Raw genomic sequence first — 21999 nt, 5'->3', positions numbered from 1 at the left:
TTACTACTACTACTACTACTACTACTACTACTACTAGTACTACTACTACTACGACTATGACTACTACTACTACTACTACTACTACTACTACTACTACTACTACTACTACTACTACTGGTATTGGTAATAAGAATGATGATGATGATGATGATAATAATAATAATAATAATAATAAAATAATAATAACGATAATAATAACAATAATAATAATAATAATAATAATAATAATAATAATAATAACAATAATAATAATAATAATAATAATAATAATAATAATAATAATAATAATAATAATAACAATTATAATCACTATCATCATTATCATTACTATCATTGGATGTTTAAATGAAAATGATTGGTCATGTTTTGATCTTTTGTTCCAAAATAACATCATGAACAACAACAACAACAACAACAACAACAACAACAATAATAATAATAATAATAATAATAATAATAATAATAATAATAATAATAATAATAATAATAAATAATGATAGTAATAACAGTAATAAAGTATACACAAATGACAGTACTCTGAGCGGTTCTCTCTGTCACTCTTGTACAATAACACACTAGTACATTTAACAACCTTATAAAAAAACAGGACACGTTGGAAAGGATATACGTATAAATATGATGAAATTCCTGATGACTAGTATTCATGCTGCTGCTGCTGCTGCTGCTATTACTAATACTACTAACAATACAATTGATACTGCAAACGCTACTAATACGACTACTACTACAGGAATACGGGTACTAAAATATACATTAAAGTATCGATAAATTATGTCATGCTTTTTCTGTACAGCTGCCTCAAGTAGTGATGCCACAAAGTTTAATGAGGTCACACATGATGGAGAACACGGCAGTACAGGGACGAGTGCTCTGCCGTGTGTTAAGGGCGTCGAGAAGACCTAGAACTGGGGGTCATAAAATAAATACGAAAACAAAAGCCATACGTGTATGAGAGAGAGAGAGAGAGAGAGAGAGAGAGAGAGAGAGAGAGAGAGAGAGAGAGAGAGAGAGAGAGAGAGAGAGAGTATTATATATATATATATATATATATATATATATATATATATATATATATATATATATATATATATATATATATATATATATATATATATATATATATATATATATATATATATATATATATATCAAGAAGAAATGATGAACCAAAGCAAAGGCGTTTTCAACACCCTCCCGCTGTTAACATTTTTTCTATCAGCGACATAATACACGCGCATTTCTTCCATTCATCCACGTAGCAGCATTTCCAGCCCTCAGTGCTGTGCTGAGTGGTGAAAAGTACGCAGAATCACAGTAAAGGATAGTTTGTACGCTACATGGAGGACAGAAAACGAAGGTAAGTCTCGGGTCCTGACGCCAGCTACTCCTTGACTTCATTTCTGGACGGAATCGAATATGTTTTAATGGCTGAGAGTGGAGAGGTGTTTCTCTCAGATCTGTCAACTACACTGACTGCTATCGCCGCCGTCTATCTGTCTCTATCTATCCATGGCTTGTATTTTGAAATGCTTTGTTCTCTCTTAAGGATAATTTTCAAAAGCCACACACACGGTTAAACATTTTTTTTTTATTTATGTATTTAAAAAAAATATATTGATGTAGAATCCTAGTTAAACTATTCTTGTAATCATGAAATCATCCTTGAAAACTCTTAATAACTTTCGCTACACCCTGTTAACTCTGACTGGTAATAAAAGTAATTTACAACACGCTGAGCGTCACCCTGCATCATTTTAATGAGTAGGAAATAAAACTGTAGGTACCAAGAGGTTTGAACTATTCAGTCTCTCTATTTGCTTTTAATACTAAGTGGTCCTATTTGTCTTTCAATACTTAATTTTTCAATACTCTTAACTTAAACCAAATTTCATGAAACTTGAGAATCTGTAATAGTCGAAAGTTTAAAAGCTGTCAAGATAAAACGCCTAAATGTTGGAGAATCCTGTCCCTGCTGGTTACTGACTGACTGACTGACGCTTCCCCATCACGCTCACCGGCTGCTTCGTTGCTTCGTGCACTGAGTACCGCTGGCTGTGTGCGCGGGTCAGGGGTTAGGTCAAGGGTGAAAGTCTAGTTTTACGACTATAAAACTATTCTGCTTTTCACAAATATTATACTTTTATCTTTAAGACGTTATAATGATCATGCATGTTTTGTTGTTGATGAGTGTAATAGAACGTTACTTCTAGTGCAGGTACTGCCACTGCTGCTTCTGTTACTACTACTACAACTACTACTACTAATGATGATGATGATGATGATAATGCCCATGATAATGCTGATGATGGTGACGACGACTATGATGAAACATTTTATATAATCGGTACAAAATACGACACAATACAAATTTATATGAGCATCATCACTAATGTTGCTGCTGCTGCTCCTCCTCTTTTTATTGCTGATACCGATACTACTACTACTACTACTACTACTACTACTACTACTACGAATACTAATAACATCATTATTTACATTATCCATACAGGACTTCACGGAAAATACAAATTTATACAAAGCATAACTACAAATGCTACAATTCTGATTACTTCTAACCACAACAATAATAACAACATTTATACGACCTGCACAGAAACAAGAACTTTATCAGATCTATTAGATGTGCATTCCTCTCTAAGAAAAATGCGTATGGCAAGAATAATCAAAGCTCACCACATACACAAACATCCACATCATAAAAACACACCACTACACGCTCCTTACTTAATGCATCACCTCACACCTCTTCAGCTCACCTCTTTCTTCTAGATATAGTTCTCGGAGTCCAATGAGAAAGCGAAATTGTGCATAGGAATCGCGTTCATTCTCCTGCACACGAAGTCATCCTCCCGATACCTGGAGGTGTGGAAATCATTCCTGGCCCTCAGTAGGTCACTAACACTCTGGTGGGGGAAGAGAAAGAGAGAGGGGCTGGTTAGCGGTCTTGCTTGGTTCACCACGGGCATGTGGAAGGGCTGTGTGTAGTCCAAGGAAGCTAAGGTCACTAAGTTTCCTTGGTGTCTGGGTACAACATTATACACGAGTAAGTCTTCTCGAAATAGAATCATCACAATAACTCGTGTAATTACTAATAAAGCTGCAACAACAACAATTCTAACAGCAACATCTACTACTTCTACTACTACTACTACTACTACTACTACTACTACTAGGTAAATGAAGAACAAGCAGCAACACACGTTTTTCTCCTTGGTGCAGGCGGCGTGTAGGGCAAAGAGAGGCACTAGGACCATCGGGCCGAAGGCGATGACTTGACCGATGATGAAATACACATCCTTGGGTCCACTCCAGTCTTCGGAGTACAGAAAGTAACCAAACGTGACCTGCGGTGGTAACAACAACAACATTAAGGACAATAATGGATGATGAAATATTTAAGCAAGGTGCCGCATACTCAAATGCTTCGTCTTCATTGGCGCTCTAGAGTGTTTTCATTATTCTGTTGTGATGATTTGATAAGGAGTCTGCATCATCAACGGGAAATAGTCGGAAACACTTTGCTCTCTTACAAAGACTATTTTCATAGGCCCCATATATGATTAACCTGTTTCTCAAGATTGTTTCTTCTAATGATAATGTAGAAATATTGTTACTGTCACTAGAACTGTGAAAACAGCCTTAAAAATCCTGTTTAGGTTCAACTAGAGCCTTCTGAAAGTAGTGGAACTGTGGCGGAGGTGTTTCAGAGTAAGGTCCAACAAGAGGAGAGGGTGGCAGGGAGTGAGTGACTTACTGCCAAATAGAGAGGTGTGATGACAGTCCAGGTGGCGGTGAGGTACCAACGAATAGGCAGCGGAAGCCACAACTTGAGTTCTTTTTTCATTAACTTGAATATATTCCGATATCCTACGGAGAGAGAGAGAGAGAGAGAGAGAGAGAGAGAGAGAGAGAGAGAGAGAGAGAGAGAGAGAGAGAGAGAGAGAGAGAGAGAGAGAGAGAGAGAGAGAGAGAGAGAGAGAAAGAGAGAGAGATAGTACACGAAACTAATATTACATGATTAAGGCAGGTAGCAAAGGACATATATATATATATATATATATATATATATATATATATATATATATATATATATATATATATATATATATATATATATATATATATATATATATATATATATATATATATATATATATATATGCAGAAAAAAAATAGAGTTCCAGAATTTACCATAATATGACTCTCGAACACACACACACACACACACACACACACACACACACACACACACACACACACACACACACACACACACACACACACACACACACACACACACACACACACTAACGAGAAACAAACTACTGAAAAGTACACGGGGCGGCCTCATCATCCCCAGCGTGGTCTTCCAGTTGATCGGCGCCATCTGGCAGGCTCAGTATCTCAATATAAAATAGTTACTTAAAGTTAATGTGTACTGTAATACGCATGTTAATATGTAAGTTAATATGTAACATGTCCATTTTCAGTCGATGAGTCTGCCCATTAAATAAACTGTATATGAAAAAAAAGTTCATAAAACAAAATAGAATAAAGTAAAATTTACTTAATGTTCCATCTGGAAAACAATAATACAACTGTGTGTGTGTGTGTGTGTGTGTGTGTGTGTGTGTGTGTGTGTGTTTACTTACCATATAAATAACTAGCAATCACGACCTCCAGCAGCGTCAGGAAGAACATTGAGTGTCTCAATGTGTAGGTGTTCATCATATTGAAAATGATGATGCCAGTCTTTGTACACATGGTGAGCCCGAGGAGGAATAAGGCGAAGCAGGTGAAGGCGATGACGAAAGGGTGGTAGGGACGCAGCTGGGGGTATTGGTCGAAAATAGACGTGGTCACTCCCGCCACCATAAGTAACTGTAAAGATATGAACGCTCTTCACCAAGCACTAAAGCTTCTTATTGCTGCAGTACTCTGTCTCAATTTTTTTGTATTAGATTATGTATGAGATGCTCTTTAATCTTCAAGGGAACACCAGCAAGTTTCAGAAGGGTTATGACACTGAGCAGAGAAGCCTGATCTCCAAGGGGACAAACACAACTCCTGTGGCGCAACACCTCATGCCACTCACCTGACTATCGAATCCAAGGGCAAAGATCACGGAGAAGAAGAGGAAGGCCCACAAGGAAGTGTTTTCGTAAGCGAGCAAGGCTGAGAACACCTTGAAGACCAAACCGGAGATGTCTTTGATGTCTTCTTCGATCTCGGACTTGACGGACAACCAGACGCTGAATACAACTTGCATGCAGAAAAAAGATGTGACCACGTCCATCAGGCACAGCAGAATGGAGTCCCTGGAGGGAAATAATATGGACAATGTTATGTTATTCCCGTTAAGTACGTGGTGCTTCAGATTTCTGTAGTGTGTTCTTCTGTGAGACCTTCATTGTCTCCAATAACTGGCAATTTTGCATCACTTAAGTTGTATACAAGTAAATGTTTAAGTAGGTAAGCCCTCACAAGTGATATTTTGTCAGGTGATATTAAAAGCTTACACAAAGATAAACACACTTCATCAACAATCTATAGTTAGGATAAGTTAGTGGTTGTGATATGATTTCTACGTTGAGGAGCCCCCCAACCTAAGTGTCCGACCCTGGCATATCTATAATTACACTGCAGGGCAAAGGTCACCTAGTCTCCTCCATGCTACCGCAGCAATACTATCTATCTCATTCATCCTGTCTACCTTGCCTCCATATAGTTGTGTCTAACCTGCCGTCTTATGCCAAACCAGGCTTTTATTGTGCCTACCACACAACTGGTACTGCGACTGCTGCAGGCTTACTATGTAGTGTCAACAGTTCTCACGGCTGCTCCCGTTAGGGATTGCCACAGTGGATCAGCCTTCTCCAGCGCGCTGGGTCTTCTGCGTCTTCCTCAGTCCCCACTTCTTTCACTGCATCCATAAACACTAACTTACTGAAACTAAAGTACTGAGATTTACTTGAAAAAAAAATAAAAAAGATAATAATAATAAAATAAAATAAAATAAAATAAAATAAAAATAAATAAATAAATAAGATAATAAAATAAAATAAAATAAAATAAATAAATAAATAAAAAAATAATATATAACATCTGCCGTCATTTCACTGTCACTAGAAAATGAAGGACTAACCGCTATAATAGTAATGTAACAGCAATCCTTTCTTCAGCTAACTATTACACACATGTAAAATCACGAACAAAACTAGAATGACTACATAAATTTGCCACGCTCTCTTCCAATGCGTTCAGTGATTCCCCTAGGGCAGCAGCACATCACGCGAAGGAGTGAGGGAAGACGTTAAATTCTTAGAGAGTCATTGCAACTCGTCCATTAACTTGAAATTCTGAACGTGTATTGCTATTATTAAATACCTGATGACATTTTGCTGAATCTGGTTGTGAGAGGCGACCATAACAATTCCATGGCCAACACCGAGGGAGTAGATGGTTTGTGAGGCGGCCTCGCTGTAGATCTTCAGGCTCTTAAGCTTCTCGAAATTCACAGTAGTCAGGTTCGCGATCAGTTTCTCTAGATTGATATATTTGTAGTCTGAGGAAAGGAAGCGGATATTACTGGTGTGTCTGTGTTTATCTTGTTGTAAACAGGGCCTGGGCTACATTCATGCGGCTCTGTTTCCTCATTTACGAGTATATTCATCTATTTTTTTTTTTTTTTTTACATCTCTAAAAGGGAAAGTGAAGATTTTAGTGTGTGTGTGTGTGTGTGTGTGTGTGTGTGTGTGTGTGTGTGTGTGTGTGTGTGTGTGTGTGTGTGTGTGTGTGTGTGTGTGTGTGTGTGTGTGTGTGTTGTAGCGCATTTGTCACTTTTCCTAAAGTTACCAAAACTCACTCTCTCTCTCTCTCTCTCTGATACTTTGGTATAAGATTGGTACATATTAGTGTATCTTGTGATCAAATGTTAGGATAATGTAATAAGCAAGGAAACACAAGGGTAGAACAAACAAATGTGTTCTGTAGTCCCTTACGATGCTGTTTGTGATCAGCTGACTAATCTGAAGCAAGCAACGTGGGCAGTAAAGATGAAATCGAAGGTTGTGGGGATATACTCACTCAATCCGAAGAGACACAGCAGCACCACGTAGGGGTATAAGACCGTTACGTAGAAGACATTGCCAGTATGTCTAACTCCCTTCACTAGACACACAACCACGAGCACCCACGCCACGGCCAGGCACAGCACCATCCTAGGGTGTAGTTCGTACGGGTTCTCACTTTCTACAGGTAAGCCGCCAAGACTTTGACTGTAAGAGAAGCAAAGATGAAACACAGGTGATCCTATATAATTAAAACGTTTTGACGTCTTACCTCCACCACTTTTAACTCATTAATGAAAGCTATTGGAGTTTTCAAAGGTGTTTACTTGTTTCTTCTGATAGTTTTAATAAAAAATTTCCGTCATCAATGGAAAGCAACCAAGAAAACCTGTGGTTTTTAGAATTTTTTTTTTATTTATCAACATCATTATCATTTTTTCAATGAGAGCCCTAAGAATTTCAAAATATGGGCCAGCACAGTCAGGGTCGGCCAAAACATACTCGACCCGGGCGGTCACCTAGGTCTGAGTAGTAAAGCGCCGGATTCCCGTGCTCCTACAAGCCTGACGGTTCAGTTCGAGGCGATGCACCTCTCGTGGTAATTTATCCCCACCTTCATAATATAAAATTTCATGATGCACCAAAGACAGGCACGACAAGGAGAACAAGATAATAAAGGTGTTTCACTAATCAGAATGACATGATTAATGCTTCTTTCTATCATTTCCAGGTGTCAGCATGCTATACTCACTTAAAATAAAGGCCGGCACTTTCATACGACTTTTTCAGTGAATCTGCCCCGGAGTCTGTAAAGCAGAGATGTTAGTGTTACACGGAGAAGCCACAGAATGCCTAACTTATAACCTCTCTATTACTTCAGATTGGGGCAGGGAAAAATCTTGTTGTTTAGTGTCTCATGAATTCAATTCCTTCATGTAACCACTCGACACAACCTTCCACACAACCATCCCTCTTATTTGGTGACACTCATCTATACCCCTCATCTACAATGAGCTCTCATAGTCAGTCGTTCACTATAAATCTTAACTGGATATTTTACATTTATTCTCTTGTTAAAACAGCATCCATAAAGTTAGCTGATCTTCGTTGCCTCCACCAATACTTTTCCTATATCAGCGTATTTGAGGAGCGCTGCTGTCACGTAGGGCAGAGGTTCAATGCACACAACACTTCTGAACAGAGTGGAGTCAAAAGCTTTTCGTTTCGTTGATTCATCTCTAACAGGATGTCTTGATTCTCTCACTCACTGTTGTAATGTTTCATCTCTTACTATCTTCTACTATTACTTCCATAGTTACTGCTCTTTTGAACTTGTTAACTGCATGTTTTCCGTCCACGGCCACCCCCTACCTTTCTCTCTAGTTTGGCTTTCAGCAGTTGCACCCGTGTTTTCTTACCGTGCTCATGTCGGTAGTGGGACCAAGGCAAGGGCGACAAAAAGCTTCCTCCAAGGTAGAAAAGAGTCCAGCTGAGAATGATGTTGTAATACACGGTGATCATGAGAAGCTGCAGCACCATGGCCCAACCCACTCCTGGAACACACGGGTAAGAAAAATAATAATAATAATAAATCTAATATCTACTAGTAAGGGAAATATGCAAAGTCTTTGAGAGATACACAAGATTGTTCTTTATCCGATTTTGAAATGTATGTTTTCTATTTGCTTTACTATATACTACAGAACCTGCTGTAAGAAACCATGTGAGTATGAGTAGCTGACGCGCGCACGCACGCACACACACACACACACACACACACACACACACACACACACACACACACACACACACACACACACACACACACACACACACACACACACACAGCAGTAGAAACTTATTGACAAAATTATAGATACAAATTTCAAAGAGGTCCAAAGAGAAAAGTCATCTAGGCATGTCAATATCTACATCAATGTAGAAAATGAATAAATTAATAAATAAAACAGTAAAAAAACTTCAATTACAAATCATAAGTATCAAGCTTTGAATTTCTAAAATCTTGTTACTTGGCATGACTCACCCGAGAAGACCGGGCACATGCGTGAAAACAGGTGTGCTGGTCCAAGCCCAAGGTATTGGCCCAAAGAGATCTCCATAATGACCAGAGGCAGCCCAATACTTAACAGGCACACGATGTACGCTATCAGGAACGTGGCTGAAAGAAAACGTGATAAGGTTAAGGTGTTTCTGCAAGACCATGTATTGTATTTGCTCATTACGCAATCAGGATCATGGATGAAAGTCATGATGCAGGTTAAGATCCTTCCGTGTGGCCTTTTTAATTGTTTATCACTACTACGTTTTGCAATCATGAACGTGGCTGAGGACAGGTTTAGTATGGCTAAAGGTTCACCTTTGAGGATTAACGCTTCAAAACAACAGTGGACACAGCGGGATACGTCATGCACTGAACGGAGAATACACGGCAATTAGAGCCACATGATGATTGAAAAACTAAATACGATTTAAAGAAAATAGCATATTTTCGCAGCAAGGAGTGAGGGAGGCGAGGTGGGCAGATAAAAAGACATTCCGAGCCTCACTGACATGCTGCGCCAACAAGCCTGCCAGGGCGAGGGAACGTCTGTCTGGCGGTGACGGGAGCTGAGAGGCAGAGGAAGAGCGAAAAACAGAATGAGGAGCAGCAAAACAAAAACAGGAAACCGCTGCTGGGAAAAAAAAGGGACACTTTGAACTCTTGACACGAGGAGGACAATGTGTGTGTGTGTGTGTGTGTGTGTGTGTGTGTGTGTGTGTGTGTGTGTGTGTGTGTGTGTGTGTGTGTGTGTGTGTGTGTGTGTGTGTGTGTCTGTGTGTGTGTGTGTGTGTGTGTGTGTGTGTGTGTGTGTGTCTGTGTGTGTGTGTGTGTGTGTGTGTGTGTGTGTGTGTGTGTGTGTGTGTGTGTGTGTGTGTGTGTGTGTGTGTGTGTGTGTGTGTGTGTGTGTGTGTCTGTGTCAATTATCAGCTATTCCACTCCATGGCATTTCCTCTCCGGTGTGTCCGAGAGCAATAAGAACACATCTGCACGTGGCGAGATGACAAATGATATTCGTTTACGCCAGTCTGGATAGCAGCGTGTGTGTGTGTGTGTGTGTGTGTGTGTGTGTGTGTGTGTGTGTGTGTGTGTGTGTGTGTGTGTGTGTGTGTGTGTGTGTGTGTGTGTGTGTGTGTGTGTGCGTGTGTGTGCGCCCAAGCTGTACGTCATCACATCCACTCACCCCCTCCTCTCGTCCCATCAAGGCCATATGTGGAGAGAGGGAGGAGGAAGTAGTTCCGCGGGTTTTCCAGCTTGCCGCCGACACGTCATTACGCCGCCAGGGTCTTGTACTCTTAAGGCGAAATATTGCCACAAGTTGCCATCCAGACAGACCACTGGTGTAAACGAATATCATTTGTCATCTCGCCACGTGCAGATGTGTTCTTATTGCTCTCGGACACACCGGAGAGGAAATGTCATGGAGTGGAATAGCTGATAATTGACCCAAATCAAACTTACCTGTGTAGTTTCAATACATAATCTGACGAAATACTGACGGAATAATCTCTCTCTCTCTCTCTCTCTCTCTCTCTCTCTCTCTCTCTCTCTCTCTTGCTGGACCCGAGCACCCTTGGCTTCTCAGTGAGGGGAATACCGATAACTGCTTCTAAAAAAATAAAGCGACGGCGTTGTATGACAATAAGAGGGTGGGTTGGCGGGAGGAGGAGGAGGAGGAGGAGGAGGAGGAGGAGGAGGAGGAGGAGGAAGATTACATAATATTATTAACACATAGAAAGAACAGATATCTGGAGACAGGATGGTCTGTAAAGAAGTTTCTCCTGAAATAGTAGTGTATTAATGTTGATGAGCTGCGAGGGGCAGAACTGGATGGAAAAGAGAGGAGGAGGATTATATAGAATAACCAAACAGCAACAAACCTTGGGGCCTCTGTCAGGCTGTGTTGGAACTTATTCTAACCAGGATAACTGCATGGCAGGAAGGAGGAGGAGGAAGAGGAGGAGGAGGACGAGATCATCAGCAGAAAGATCTCACATTTACCACCACGCAACAAAGTGCTCACCTCCTTCATACTCGAAAGACGAGGTCGGAAACCGCCAGAAGTTGCCGAGCCCGACGGAGAACCCGACCAGCGCCAGGAAAGCTTCCTTGCTGTTCTTGTAAACACCTCTCTCCGGAAGCGGCCTGCACAGCCAGTCAACTAGCCATGCATACATTACTGCGAATTTCACAGCTTCCTGGTTGCTCTCCGATGTCTTTTTCTTTGAAGAGAGACGAAAAAAAAAATGGTATAAGCAATGTAAAATCGGAGGTGTTGCATAGATGATGTGTGTAATGTGGTGACATATGCTATGAATGTGTGATCTGGTAAGCTCAATGCTGAGGATTAGTTTACATATTATCACACATAACAAAAGTCTTGAGCAGTTTATAATACCTGGGAAAAATTCTCGTCAAACAAACTCAAACACTTCCTTTCAGTCGTGGTCGTCAACGTCTGGAGATGTCTGTCTTCCAGTGTCGTCGACATTTTAAGTCAGTTTTCAAAAGCAGATTAAACAGTTACGTTAATTCACAACGAAGATATTTTCAATTCATTTATGCTACTCGTCCTCACCCACACAATTCCTCGTCATTCCTCTCCTCTCACGTGGGCTTCAGCTTGGTCAGGAATGCTGCGTCATCCAAAACAAAAAATAATCTCCCCTCTTCGTCAGTATTCATGAGAGGTAAGCAGCCTTTCTCCTCTCCATGGACACGCAGGCAACTATTTAGGAATGCATCCCGTTCGTTGTTCATACAGGTTCCAACTCGCTACATGGAGGGTTTCCCGCTTCGGCCACGCGTTACTAGGAAAACTTTCTTTGCCAAAGGCAGCAAGGCGCCTTGATACCTCGTGCTACAGGTTTTTATTTTCCTAGCGCGTCAAACACTTTATATATTTTCTTTTGATATCTTCTTAGTATTGTGGCAGCTTTCGCTTGTCAAGAGTGTTGGTTGCTGCTAATGTTATTGTTGTTGATGGTGGTGGTAGTGGTACTACTACTACAACAACAACTACTACTACTACTACTACTACTACTACTACTACTGGTCCTACTTCTGTTGCTACCGCTGCTGCTGTTGCTATCACCATAATTACTAGCATTATAACTGCTTCTGCTGCTATTAAAAAAAATAAATAAAGTGAGAGCTAAGGAGAGAGAGAGAGAGAGAGAGAGAGAGAGAGAGAGAGAGAGAGAGAGAGAGAGAGAGAGAGAGAGAGAGTGTAATGTTTTAGTACATGTGTGTGTGTGTGTGTGTGTGTGTGTGTGTGTGTGTGTGTGTGTGTGTGTGTGTGTGTGTGTGTGTGTGTGTGTGTGTGTGTGTGTGTTGTTTTGGTGCGTGGTGTTCGTGGGATGCATGGTGAGCGGCAGGTGAGTGAGACAAAGATGGTGATGGCCGGCGGGATTTTCTCGGGACTCCGTGGCGGTACTGGAAGGGGTTCCCCGGGACGCTGACATTAATAAGAACATTTTAAACTTTCATGGGCTATTTTCGAAGCAAGGAGGAGAATCGTCAGATTATCTTGTTTTATTTATTTATTTATTTATTTATTTATTTTTCCCACAGATGATGCAGCGTCCGAGATGAAGCATCACTGTCATGAAAACACCCTTGAAAGCCCAAACAACTTCTAGTAGTTACCATAAAAAAAAAAAAAAACACGAATAAAATCTTCCTACTTCTGTTACCATCACCACTGTCACCACCACCGCAACGACCTTGAAGTTCTGCGTAATAATCCCCGTAAGGCACAACCTTCTAAGAGCGGTTGGCTGTTCCTGCTATTGTGGCGGCGAGGCTGTGGTGGTGCCGTCATTATTTCCAGCCGAGGCCAAGCAGCGTACAGCGCTAAGTGGTTCGCGGAAATGGGATGAATAGGAGAATATTGGCGCAAATTCGTGATCCTTAGAGAGAGAGAGAGAGAGAGAGAGAGAGAGAGAGAGAGAGAGAGAGAGAGAGAGAGAGAGAGAGAGAGAGAGAGAGAGAACAGACAAAAAGACGGAGGAACAAACAGAGACGGGTTTTCCTCATGACCTAACATGCTGAGACAAGCCGGAATGTTCATTATTATGATTACCCACTCCATCTCAAGTTGAAGGTTAAAGTTTTTGCTACATCGTAAATATTTCCCCTCAGATAAACTATACTTATTGGACAGAACTGAGGAAAGAATTTCATTACAATCACGATTCCTAACTCTTTCTCTGCAGTGGTCATCGACTGGTAACACTGAGAGATATGTACTGTAAAAATGTCCTCGTAGGAATGCACGGAAAGAAAAAGAGAGAGAGTGAATGCTTAATTAGATCCCTTGGTTATGGAACTATTTAAGAAACTGTAGTACGAAAATGTGTCCAAAAAGTTCTAGGTGATCATAAGGAAATTTGTTCAGCAGTGAAATGGTTAAGATAAGATCACTGTTGGTGAAGTGTGCAATGCGCCTGTTGAGGACAGAAGATCCAGCGGGCGGTAGAGAATGAGATGAGGAGATGGAATTGCGACGAAGCGACAGAGAATGGCAGGGACGAGGATGCCAAGGAAATAAACAATCGGAGAAGACTCAGCACAGAGGTACGAGTAAGAACACCGTTTACACTCGCCTCCACCTACAGTACTCAGCGCTCGACACAGCATCACATCAACAACACGTTCATATTCCCTCACTACCCACCAGAATTAGCAGATTAATCCTTTTCTGCCTATTTATATATCTTACTTATTCAAATGCAATTATCAGTATAGTGTAGTGCGTTGAGCTGATACCAAACAGCCTAGGCAAGACCAAAATATATGTTGGTATTTGAAATCTTCCTATAATACCCTGTAGCAAAAACAAGGCGCAAATAGGTATTCCTTCCTGACAATTACTTACGTTCCTGGGTGAAGAGTAATGGGTATGCACGTAAAGGAAGATTAAATTACGTTCTCCCGCTTTGGCAATGTCACTGCCATTGATGTGGAATCGCGGAGTGACTTCAAGATGATGTGACAAACTTGTTACGACCTGAAAAAAAGACTTCCTTAACTTTTTAGCTTCGTTTGAAATCGACAGGAAATGTGGAAGAGGGATGGAGGAAAGAAGGTAGAAAAGGGTATAGGAGGAGGAGGAGGAGGAGGAGGAGGAGGAGGAGAAGGGGAATTAATTTTTGGGAAACAGGCCGAAGGGAAAGAGAAGGAAGAAGAGAACCGAAATGATTGATAGATCTGAAGCACCACAAAAAAAACGGGTCGCGGAGAATTGAATGGGGGTAGTAATCCAGCAGAGACAGATGGCGTTAGTGTAGCGACTCCCCTCCCCTCCCCCCAGTGTTTCGATGCCGGCCGGGTCTCAATCGTCTCATTTGTTTCGTTGTGTTCGTGAGTTTCGATTCCCAGGACCACAGCGAAGCTACAAGTGTATAATTATCATTCTTCTGTTCTGGTTCGTACAGTTTTCCTACACAGTTATATGTAGTGGTATGCTTTAATTTTGAGATTGAAACGAAACTGTACTTAATTGTTGTAGTGTTTTTTTCGTATAATGATTTTTTTTTTCACATTTCTTATCGATATAACTAAATGCCGCATATGTCTGTGATATATCTGCATAAGTAAGAACGGAAGGGAAGCTGCAAGAAGCCAGCAAACCTATGCGTGGCATTTCCTGTTTAACACGTGTATTCATGTCTGCCGATCGTTTCTGCTAACAAATTTGTATAATCTTTTCTTGAAGTTTCCAACTGTCTGCACTATCGAACTGACTACAGAGCGTCCCAGTCATCTGTCGTGTAGTTTAAAAGCCGATTTCTTCTTATCATCTTTCTGAATCTAATTTGATGAAGCCTGGGCCCATCACTCCTTGGCTCATTCTCATTACTAGCCTTAAATCTCGTCCACATCACGCCAGATGGATCCCTTCAACCCTCCTTGACACCTCCATCGGATGCTTTCTTAATCCATGGATGATCCTTTCACAGTATTATTGCATTCACTTTGAACTCTCAATTCACCTTCATAGTTTTCTTTTCCTTTCTGCTAAACACACACACACACACACACACACACACACACACACGCTCATCATCACAAGCTCTCGTTCAACTCAGAATTCTCTTCCACTTCTTCCTGAATATCCGCCATCTCGGTGTTGTAATACGTAATATTAAAGTAGAGGTTAACTAAAAAAGGTAAATTATCTAGTAAAATACAGATACATTAACAGAAAAAAAATACGGGTGAATTAATAAAACAAATGTAGGTAAATTAACAGGCATATTACAGGTGAATTAACCAGTAAAATAAAAGTGAATGATCAAGTAAAACAGCTAAAATTAAGAGCGTAAACAGAAGAAAATAACGTGGCACGTGTGACGGGCGACAATTCTCCTCTCACTCCAATGTTGGCTCGGTCACTTTCCCTTTTTACCTTCCAAGAGTCGTGAACTTTTTTTTTTTTACATTACTTATTCAGTACGCTGTGTGTGTGTGTGTGTGTGTGTGTGTGTGTGTGTGTGTGTGTGTGTGTGTGTGTGTGTGTGTGTGTGTGTGTGCACTGGTTAAGTATAGAGGCGTAAAACGTAACAAGGAAATAAATTCTCCACCGGATTCGTCGTATACCTTGTATTCTTGAAACCACCACCACCACCATCACCACTACTACCACCACCACCACTACCGCCACCAACACCATCACCACCACCACCACCACCACCCTTATCGCGAACACTCCACCGCCTGTGAATATTGCAAAACGACTACGATGGCTTTTAAAAATATCGTGTTTAGGCCTTTTATGGTGACACAACTTACTTCATGCAAGGGAAGAGGCTCCAAGAGGAGGAGGAGGAGGAGGAGGAGGAGGAGGAGGAGGAGGATGAGGAGGAGGAGGAGGAGGAAATTATGTGATGCGATGTTTTACGGAATCTTTAATTTGTTTATTTATTTATTTATTTATTTAGTTTATATAGGAGGGGCACCGGCCAAGGGCAACAAAACTGCAATAAAAAAAAAAAAAAAACCCACTGAGGTGTCGGCCCCCGAACAGAGTCGAAAGCCGTAGTAAAAAATTTCAGGATAAGTGTCATGAAACCTCCCTCTTGAAAGAGTTCAAGTCATAGGAAGGTGGAAATACAGAATCAGGCAGGGAGTTCTAGAGTTTACCAGAGAAAGGGATGAAAGATTGAGAATACTGGTTAACTCTTGCATTAAAAAGGTGGACAGAATAGAGGTGAGAAAAAAAAAAAATTGTGCAGCGAGGCCACAGGAGGAGAGGCATGCAGTTAGCAAGATCAGAAGAGTTGGCATGAAAATAGCGGTAAAAGAGCAAGAGATGCAACATTGCGGCGATGAGAAAGAGGCTGAAGACAGTTAGAGGAAGGAAGTTGATGAGACGAAAAGCTTTAGATTTCACTGTCTAGAAAAGCGGTATACGAGTAAGTGGAGCCCCCCCATACATGTGAAGTATATTCCATACATGGACGGATAAGGCCCGTGTGCGGAGTTAGCAGCTGGGGGAGTGGGAGGGGGGGATGAGAAAACTGGCGGAGACGACTAAGAACACCTAACTTCATAGAAGCTGTTTTAGCTAGAGATAAAATGTAAAGTTTCCAGTTTAGATAATAAGTAAAGGACAGACCGAGGATGTTCAGTGTAGAAGAGGGGGACAGTTGATTGTCATTGAAAAAGAGGGGATAGTTGTATGGAAGATTGTGTCGAGTTGACAGATGAAGGAATTGAGTTTTTGAGGTATTGAACAATACTGAGTTTGCTCTGCCACAATCAGAAATTTTAGAAAGACTCGAAGTCAGGCGTTCTGTGGTTTCCTTGCGTGAACAGTTTACTTCCTGAAGGGTTGGACGTCTATGAAAAGATGTGGAAAAGTGCAGGTTGGTATCATCAGCGTAGGGGTGGATAGGGCAAGAACTTTGGTTTAGATCATTGAGGAATAATAGGAAGAGAGTGGGTGACAGGACAGAATCTTGCGGAACACCACTGTTAATAAATTTAGGAGAAGAACAGTGACCGTCTACCACACCAGTAATAGAACGGTCAGAAAGGAAACATGAGATGAAGTTACAGAGAGAAGGATAGAAGCCCTAGGATGGTAGTATGGAAATCAAAGCTTTGTGCCAGACTTTATCAAAAGCTTTTTGATATATCTAAGGCAACAGCAAAAATTTCACCAGAATATCTAAAAGAGGATGACCAAGACTCAGTAAGGAAAGCCAGAAGATCACCAGTAGAGCGGCCTTGACGGAACCCATACTGGCTATCAGATAGGAGGTTGTGAAGTGATAGATGTTTTTATCTGTTGAGGATAGATTAAAAGAAAAAAAAAAGGAAAACTTTTGGATAGGCAGGAAATTAAAAGAATAGGACGGTAGTGTGAGGGATCAAAACGGTCACCCTTTTTAGAAACAGGCAAAATTTAGGCAAACTTTCAGCAAGAAGGAAAGGTAAATGTTGATAGATAAAGTTAAAAGAGTTTGACTAGGCAATGTGCAAGCACGGAGGCACAGTTTCGGAGAACAATAGGAGGGACCTCATCAAGTCCATGAGCCTTCCGGGGATTTAGGCCAGCGAAAGCATGGAAAACATCACTGCAAAGGATCTTAATATATAGCGAGAAGTAGTTAGAGGGTGGAGGAGAGGGAGGAACAAGTCCTGAATCATCCAAGGTAGAGTTTTTAGCAGAGGTTTGAGCGAGGAGTTCAGCTTTAGAAATAGATGAGATGGCAGTGGTGCCATCAGGTTGAAATGAAGAAGGGAAAGGTGAAGAAGCAAAGTTATTGTAGATGTTTTTGGCTAGTTGCTAAAAGCCACGAGGGGAGTTAAATGTTGAAGAATTTTGACATTTTCTATTAATGAAGGAGTTTTAGGCTAATTGGAGGACAGATCTGGCATGATTCCGGGCCGATATATAAAGAGCAAGAAATTCAGATTTGGATCTAAAGTTCTTCATTGGCAGCATCCGACACACACACACACACACACACACACACACACACACACACACACACACACGCGCGCGCGCGCGATTCTTAAGATAGTGAATTACACACACACACACACACACACACACACACACACACACACACACACACACACACACACACACACACACACACACACACACACACACACACACACACACACACACACATCTCCCTATATCATCAGCCATATTTTCACCAAAGCGTGGCTGCACGACAGGCGACAATTTTAAGTTATATTTTGTGCTGGTCAGACCTCATCTAGACTAGACTGTGCAGTTCTGGTCGCCATATTACAAGAAGGATAAATATCTATTAGAATCAGTGCAAAGGAGAATGACTAAAAGGATACAGGAGATGAGAGTATTCCTTACGAAGTGAGACTGAAGCTGTTAAATTTACATTCTTTAGAGAGACGTAGGTTAAGAGGGGATCTGATAGAAATCTTTAAGTGGTATAAGGGTTATAACAAGGGGGACGTAAGCAAAATTCTTAGGATCAGTAACCAGGATAGAACAAGAAATAACGGGTTCAAGCTTGAAAAAATTAGGTTTAAAAAAGAGATAGGAAGGAACTGGTTCTGAAATAGAGTGGTAAATGAATGGAACGGAATCAGTAATCAAGTTATTAGTGCTGAGTCATTAGGGAGCTTTAAGAGAAGATTAGAGAGATTTATGGATGGGGATGATAGGTGGAAATAGGTAGGTATATTTCACACAGAGACTGCCACGTGTAGGCCTGACGGCTTCTTGCAGCTTCTCTTATTTTTTATGTTCTTATGTTATTATATAATGCTACAGAAACAATAACAAAGAGAAGCTTCCTTAAAACACCCCCACATGACGTGCATCCTCTGTATTCTCCACACGAGGGCATCCACAAACAAACTTCCATGCCACCACATCCAAACAATTCCGCAACAATAAATCTGCACAAAGCCAAAGGATTCCACTTACTTTCACGAAGGGTGTTTGCTCCTCGATCCCAAGGGGCGTCACACGGTGCCATGGAAACGCAGGTCAAATGCGAGTCTAGTTTGGTGCAACAAGTGAGGAACGGTGAAGCAAGCAACCAGCAACACCACCACCATCCACCACCCTGGCCGCATCTACAGTGCGTACGTACGTAAGGCCTCTCGCAACTCAACACTCGCCAGAGTTGCCAGGTGTTGTGGTGCAGTCCCGCTAACTCTCTCCTTTGAACGCCAAAAACACGCCATCTGTTGTCTTACAATTGCTCCAAGCAGTCCACAGTGTTGCTGAGCAGAAACATGAGCTTCATTTGATTTTCACAGTGTCAGAAGAGATACAGGCACAGAGGACAAGGGAATTTTATCTCACGAACCACGACTACAAAATAATTGAAGGTGGTTGATCAAGTAAGGTCTGAAAGAGATTTCAACTCCATCGCACATTTAACATAGTGCCGATGGAGTGAAGGTGATAGCAGGGGGAATGGTGCCGGCCACGTCTGTCCCTTCATTGCCTTACACATGTCAATCAAGGCAAGAAAAGCTCCAAGTGCTTGCGAAAATTATGAAAGCAAAACACAAATTTAATATAAAAAAAAAAAGTAAGCATAAGATTATAATTTTCTTCGCTAACTTTCAAGAAACAGCCCAATTGGGCAGGATCTGTTCCTTGTTGCCGCTCAAGAAGTTGTACTGTATGCGGCCTGCACATTTTTTCTCCCTTGGTTTTCGATGTCAGTAATTTTTTTTTTCTCTTAATAATCAGTACATACAAAAAGGTGTCAATCCACGTGACCTTTAATTCCAGTACGCGTCTTCACCTGTGGCGGGGGTGAACTTAACGCGGCACTATGTGGTCAAAGGCTGCCAACTCTACGGTACTTCAAACAACTGGCCTTGGTGAGACAGATGGTGGCCATCACTTCTTGCCACGCTCTTGTGCTCCTGCTCCTCCCGACGTCTCGTCTTCATACATGTGACGGTGCGAGAGAAAGAAATGAAGTGACAGAGACAAAAAATAAATCTTGAACTTAATCATGACCTTGCATTCATGTACCGCCACTTCACATTCCAGCACACAAGGTCACTGATCCGCTAAGTACACGTGTCCCTGTGGTCAGGGTCACGCGTCCATCTGTCATGCCAACCATAACACTCCCGGAATCAGTATGCTCGGTACGGCTAGGTATGACAAACCCTGAGAGGGATTAACAGTGAGATAAGATTGCGAGTCGGATCCTGCTGATGACTTGATATTTAGTGGTTGTTGTCAGTAGCGAGGCTTACCCCTCCTTCACTTGCACTTTCACCCACAACTTTCTTCCCCTCCGCTGGCCCGCGCCGTGGAGAATGATGAGTACAATGCAAGGTGAGGCAAAGTGGCACAGGGAGGGTGAGGTGGAAGAGGAGCACAACCCACATTACTTCCGTAGTCATCACTGCTTCAAGGTCGCTAATGTTTGTAGTTTCTTGAACGCACATTATTAAATAAAGCAGATGGTTAAACCTGCAATAGTTACTCACCCTAGATACTCCAGGTGTTGCGTTACTCGCAAAACAACAACGGGGACGAGAGTGGCAAGGCGTCTAACATGCAGGAGTCAGCACGTGCTCGCTTCTCTCAACGCAACACCACACTGGGACATCGCGATCACAGCACAAGGAAGGAAGATGTGTGAAGACACTGGTCAGCTACACACACATACATACACACACACACACACACACACACACACACACACACACACATAAGTAGGGTCGTTGCGTAGCGCTGAGTGGGGACAGGATGGTGGTGAAGGTGACTGATTTGCGTGACTTCTCATGGAGTGATGATGTGAATTATCGCACTTATGTCAAGCATCACGTGTCGTGGAAATAATAATCAACAACATCAACACAAGCCCTGTGATTTTCCGATGATATACGGGAGTTCTAGTGAGCGAACACACACACACACACACACACACACCGAGCGGGAACAAAACCAGTTACACACTCATCGTTGTGGGACTTTCATTACGTCATCTTAATGTTTGTGTTACGGAAGGAATTCAGTCTTTATTTTGGCTTTCTAACATCAGGCGAGGGAACTGATTGAGTAATTTTTGGTCAATTCAGCAGCGGGGTCATATGGCGCCCTCACTGAGAGAAATATGTATTTATGGTCTGACCATTTTGAATTTAGCGTTTAGGCGTTGTCCTTTACGGGGATTCCCTGGTCTGTGGCGCTGCCGAACCTTGTACTGGCAATTATCAGATTAGTGCCTGTGTCGCTGATAACTGGGTGTGTGTGACAAATTAACAAGCCTTCTACATTATCAACAGGAGAAATAGTCAGGTAACAACGAGCACCTCCTCACACCAGCCTCACTCACTTTAATTAACAGGTATAGTTACGTCAACTAATTCTCCCCCCCACCGCCCTCCTGGAAGCCCGAGTCAAGGCAAGTAAGTCTTGGGCATTCACTGGAATAAGTCACCCCCTTTATCCCCCCACCACATGCCCCAGTATAAATGTATAAACGTTGTTCGAACAGCCATTCATATGAGGATTGTTGCGCAAATCCTCAATGAACCCATTGGACCCAAAGGCACCATCCTCGACCACCACGCAGTGATATAATCATTCCTTGTCTTCGATCTGCGCTTTGAGGGATTTTCATTTAATAGCAAAATTTCAATATGCAGGCACTCGGTAACTCGTCCAGAGACCATAACACAGGCATTTACTGCGCCCATCCAGCTTCTGACGTGGCCCATAACTCCAGGAATCGAGAGGCACCACGAACGTCTTCCTGCAGCGAGACGGCGAGTGCAAGGTGACACGGAAGACGGCCTCAACCTTCGGACCCACATTCAGAAACGCTTTGCTTTCACTAC

The 21999-nt window shown here is 41.8% G+C and overlaps 1 protein-coding gene across 4 annotated transcripts; it reads right to left on the bottom strand.

The window, feature by feature from the left end:
* Positions 1 to 359: 359 nt before the first annotated feature.
* On the bottom strand, positions 360 to 20786 carry LOC135112100 (sodium- and chloride-dependent GABA transporter 1-like). Of its 4 annotated transcripts, XM_064026066.1 has the most exons (13): positions 19106 to 19451; positions 14051 to 14182; positions 11195 to 11393; positions 9157 to 9291; positions 8531 to 8665; positions 7864 to 7918; positions 7129 to 7319; positions 6430 to 6607; positions 5138 to 5360; positions 4695 to 4923; positions 3797 to 3909; positions 3243 to 3386; positions 360 to 2945 (listed from the first exon to the last, which is right to left on the bottom strand). In XM_064026066.1, exons 3-13 carry the CDS (start codon positions 11346 to 11348, stop codon positions 2808 to 2810), a joined length of 1695 nt encoding a protein of 564 aa, XP_063882136.1. In that variant the 5' UTR covers positions 11349 to 11393; positions 14051 to 14182; positions 19106 to 19451; the 3' UTR covers positions 360 to 2807. The 4 variants fall into 4 exon arrangements, with proteins under 4 accessions (XP_063882136.1, XP_063882135.1, XP_063882134.1 ...); XM_064026065.1 differs by lacking the exons at positions 14051 to 14182; positions 19106 to 19451 and adding an exon at positions 20644 to 20786; XM_064026064.1 differs by lacking the exon at positions 14051 to 14182 and having other exon boundaries at positions 19106 to 19447.
* Positions 20787 to 21999: the final 1213 nt, after the last annotated feature.

Source organism: Scylla paramamosain, chromosome 23, assembly GCF_035594125.1.
Source record: "Scylla paramamosain isolate STU-SP2022 chromosome 23, ASM3559412v1, whole genome shotgun sequence".
Classification (NCBI taxonomy): domain Eukaryota; kingdom Metazoa; phylum Arthropoda; class Malacostraca; order Decapoda; family Portunidae; genus Scylla; species Scylla paramamosain.
The sequence above is the reverse complement of the archived record's forward strand: the minus strand, read 5'-3'. Positions and strand labels throughout refer to the sequence as shown.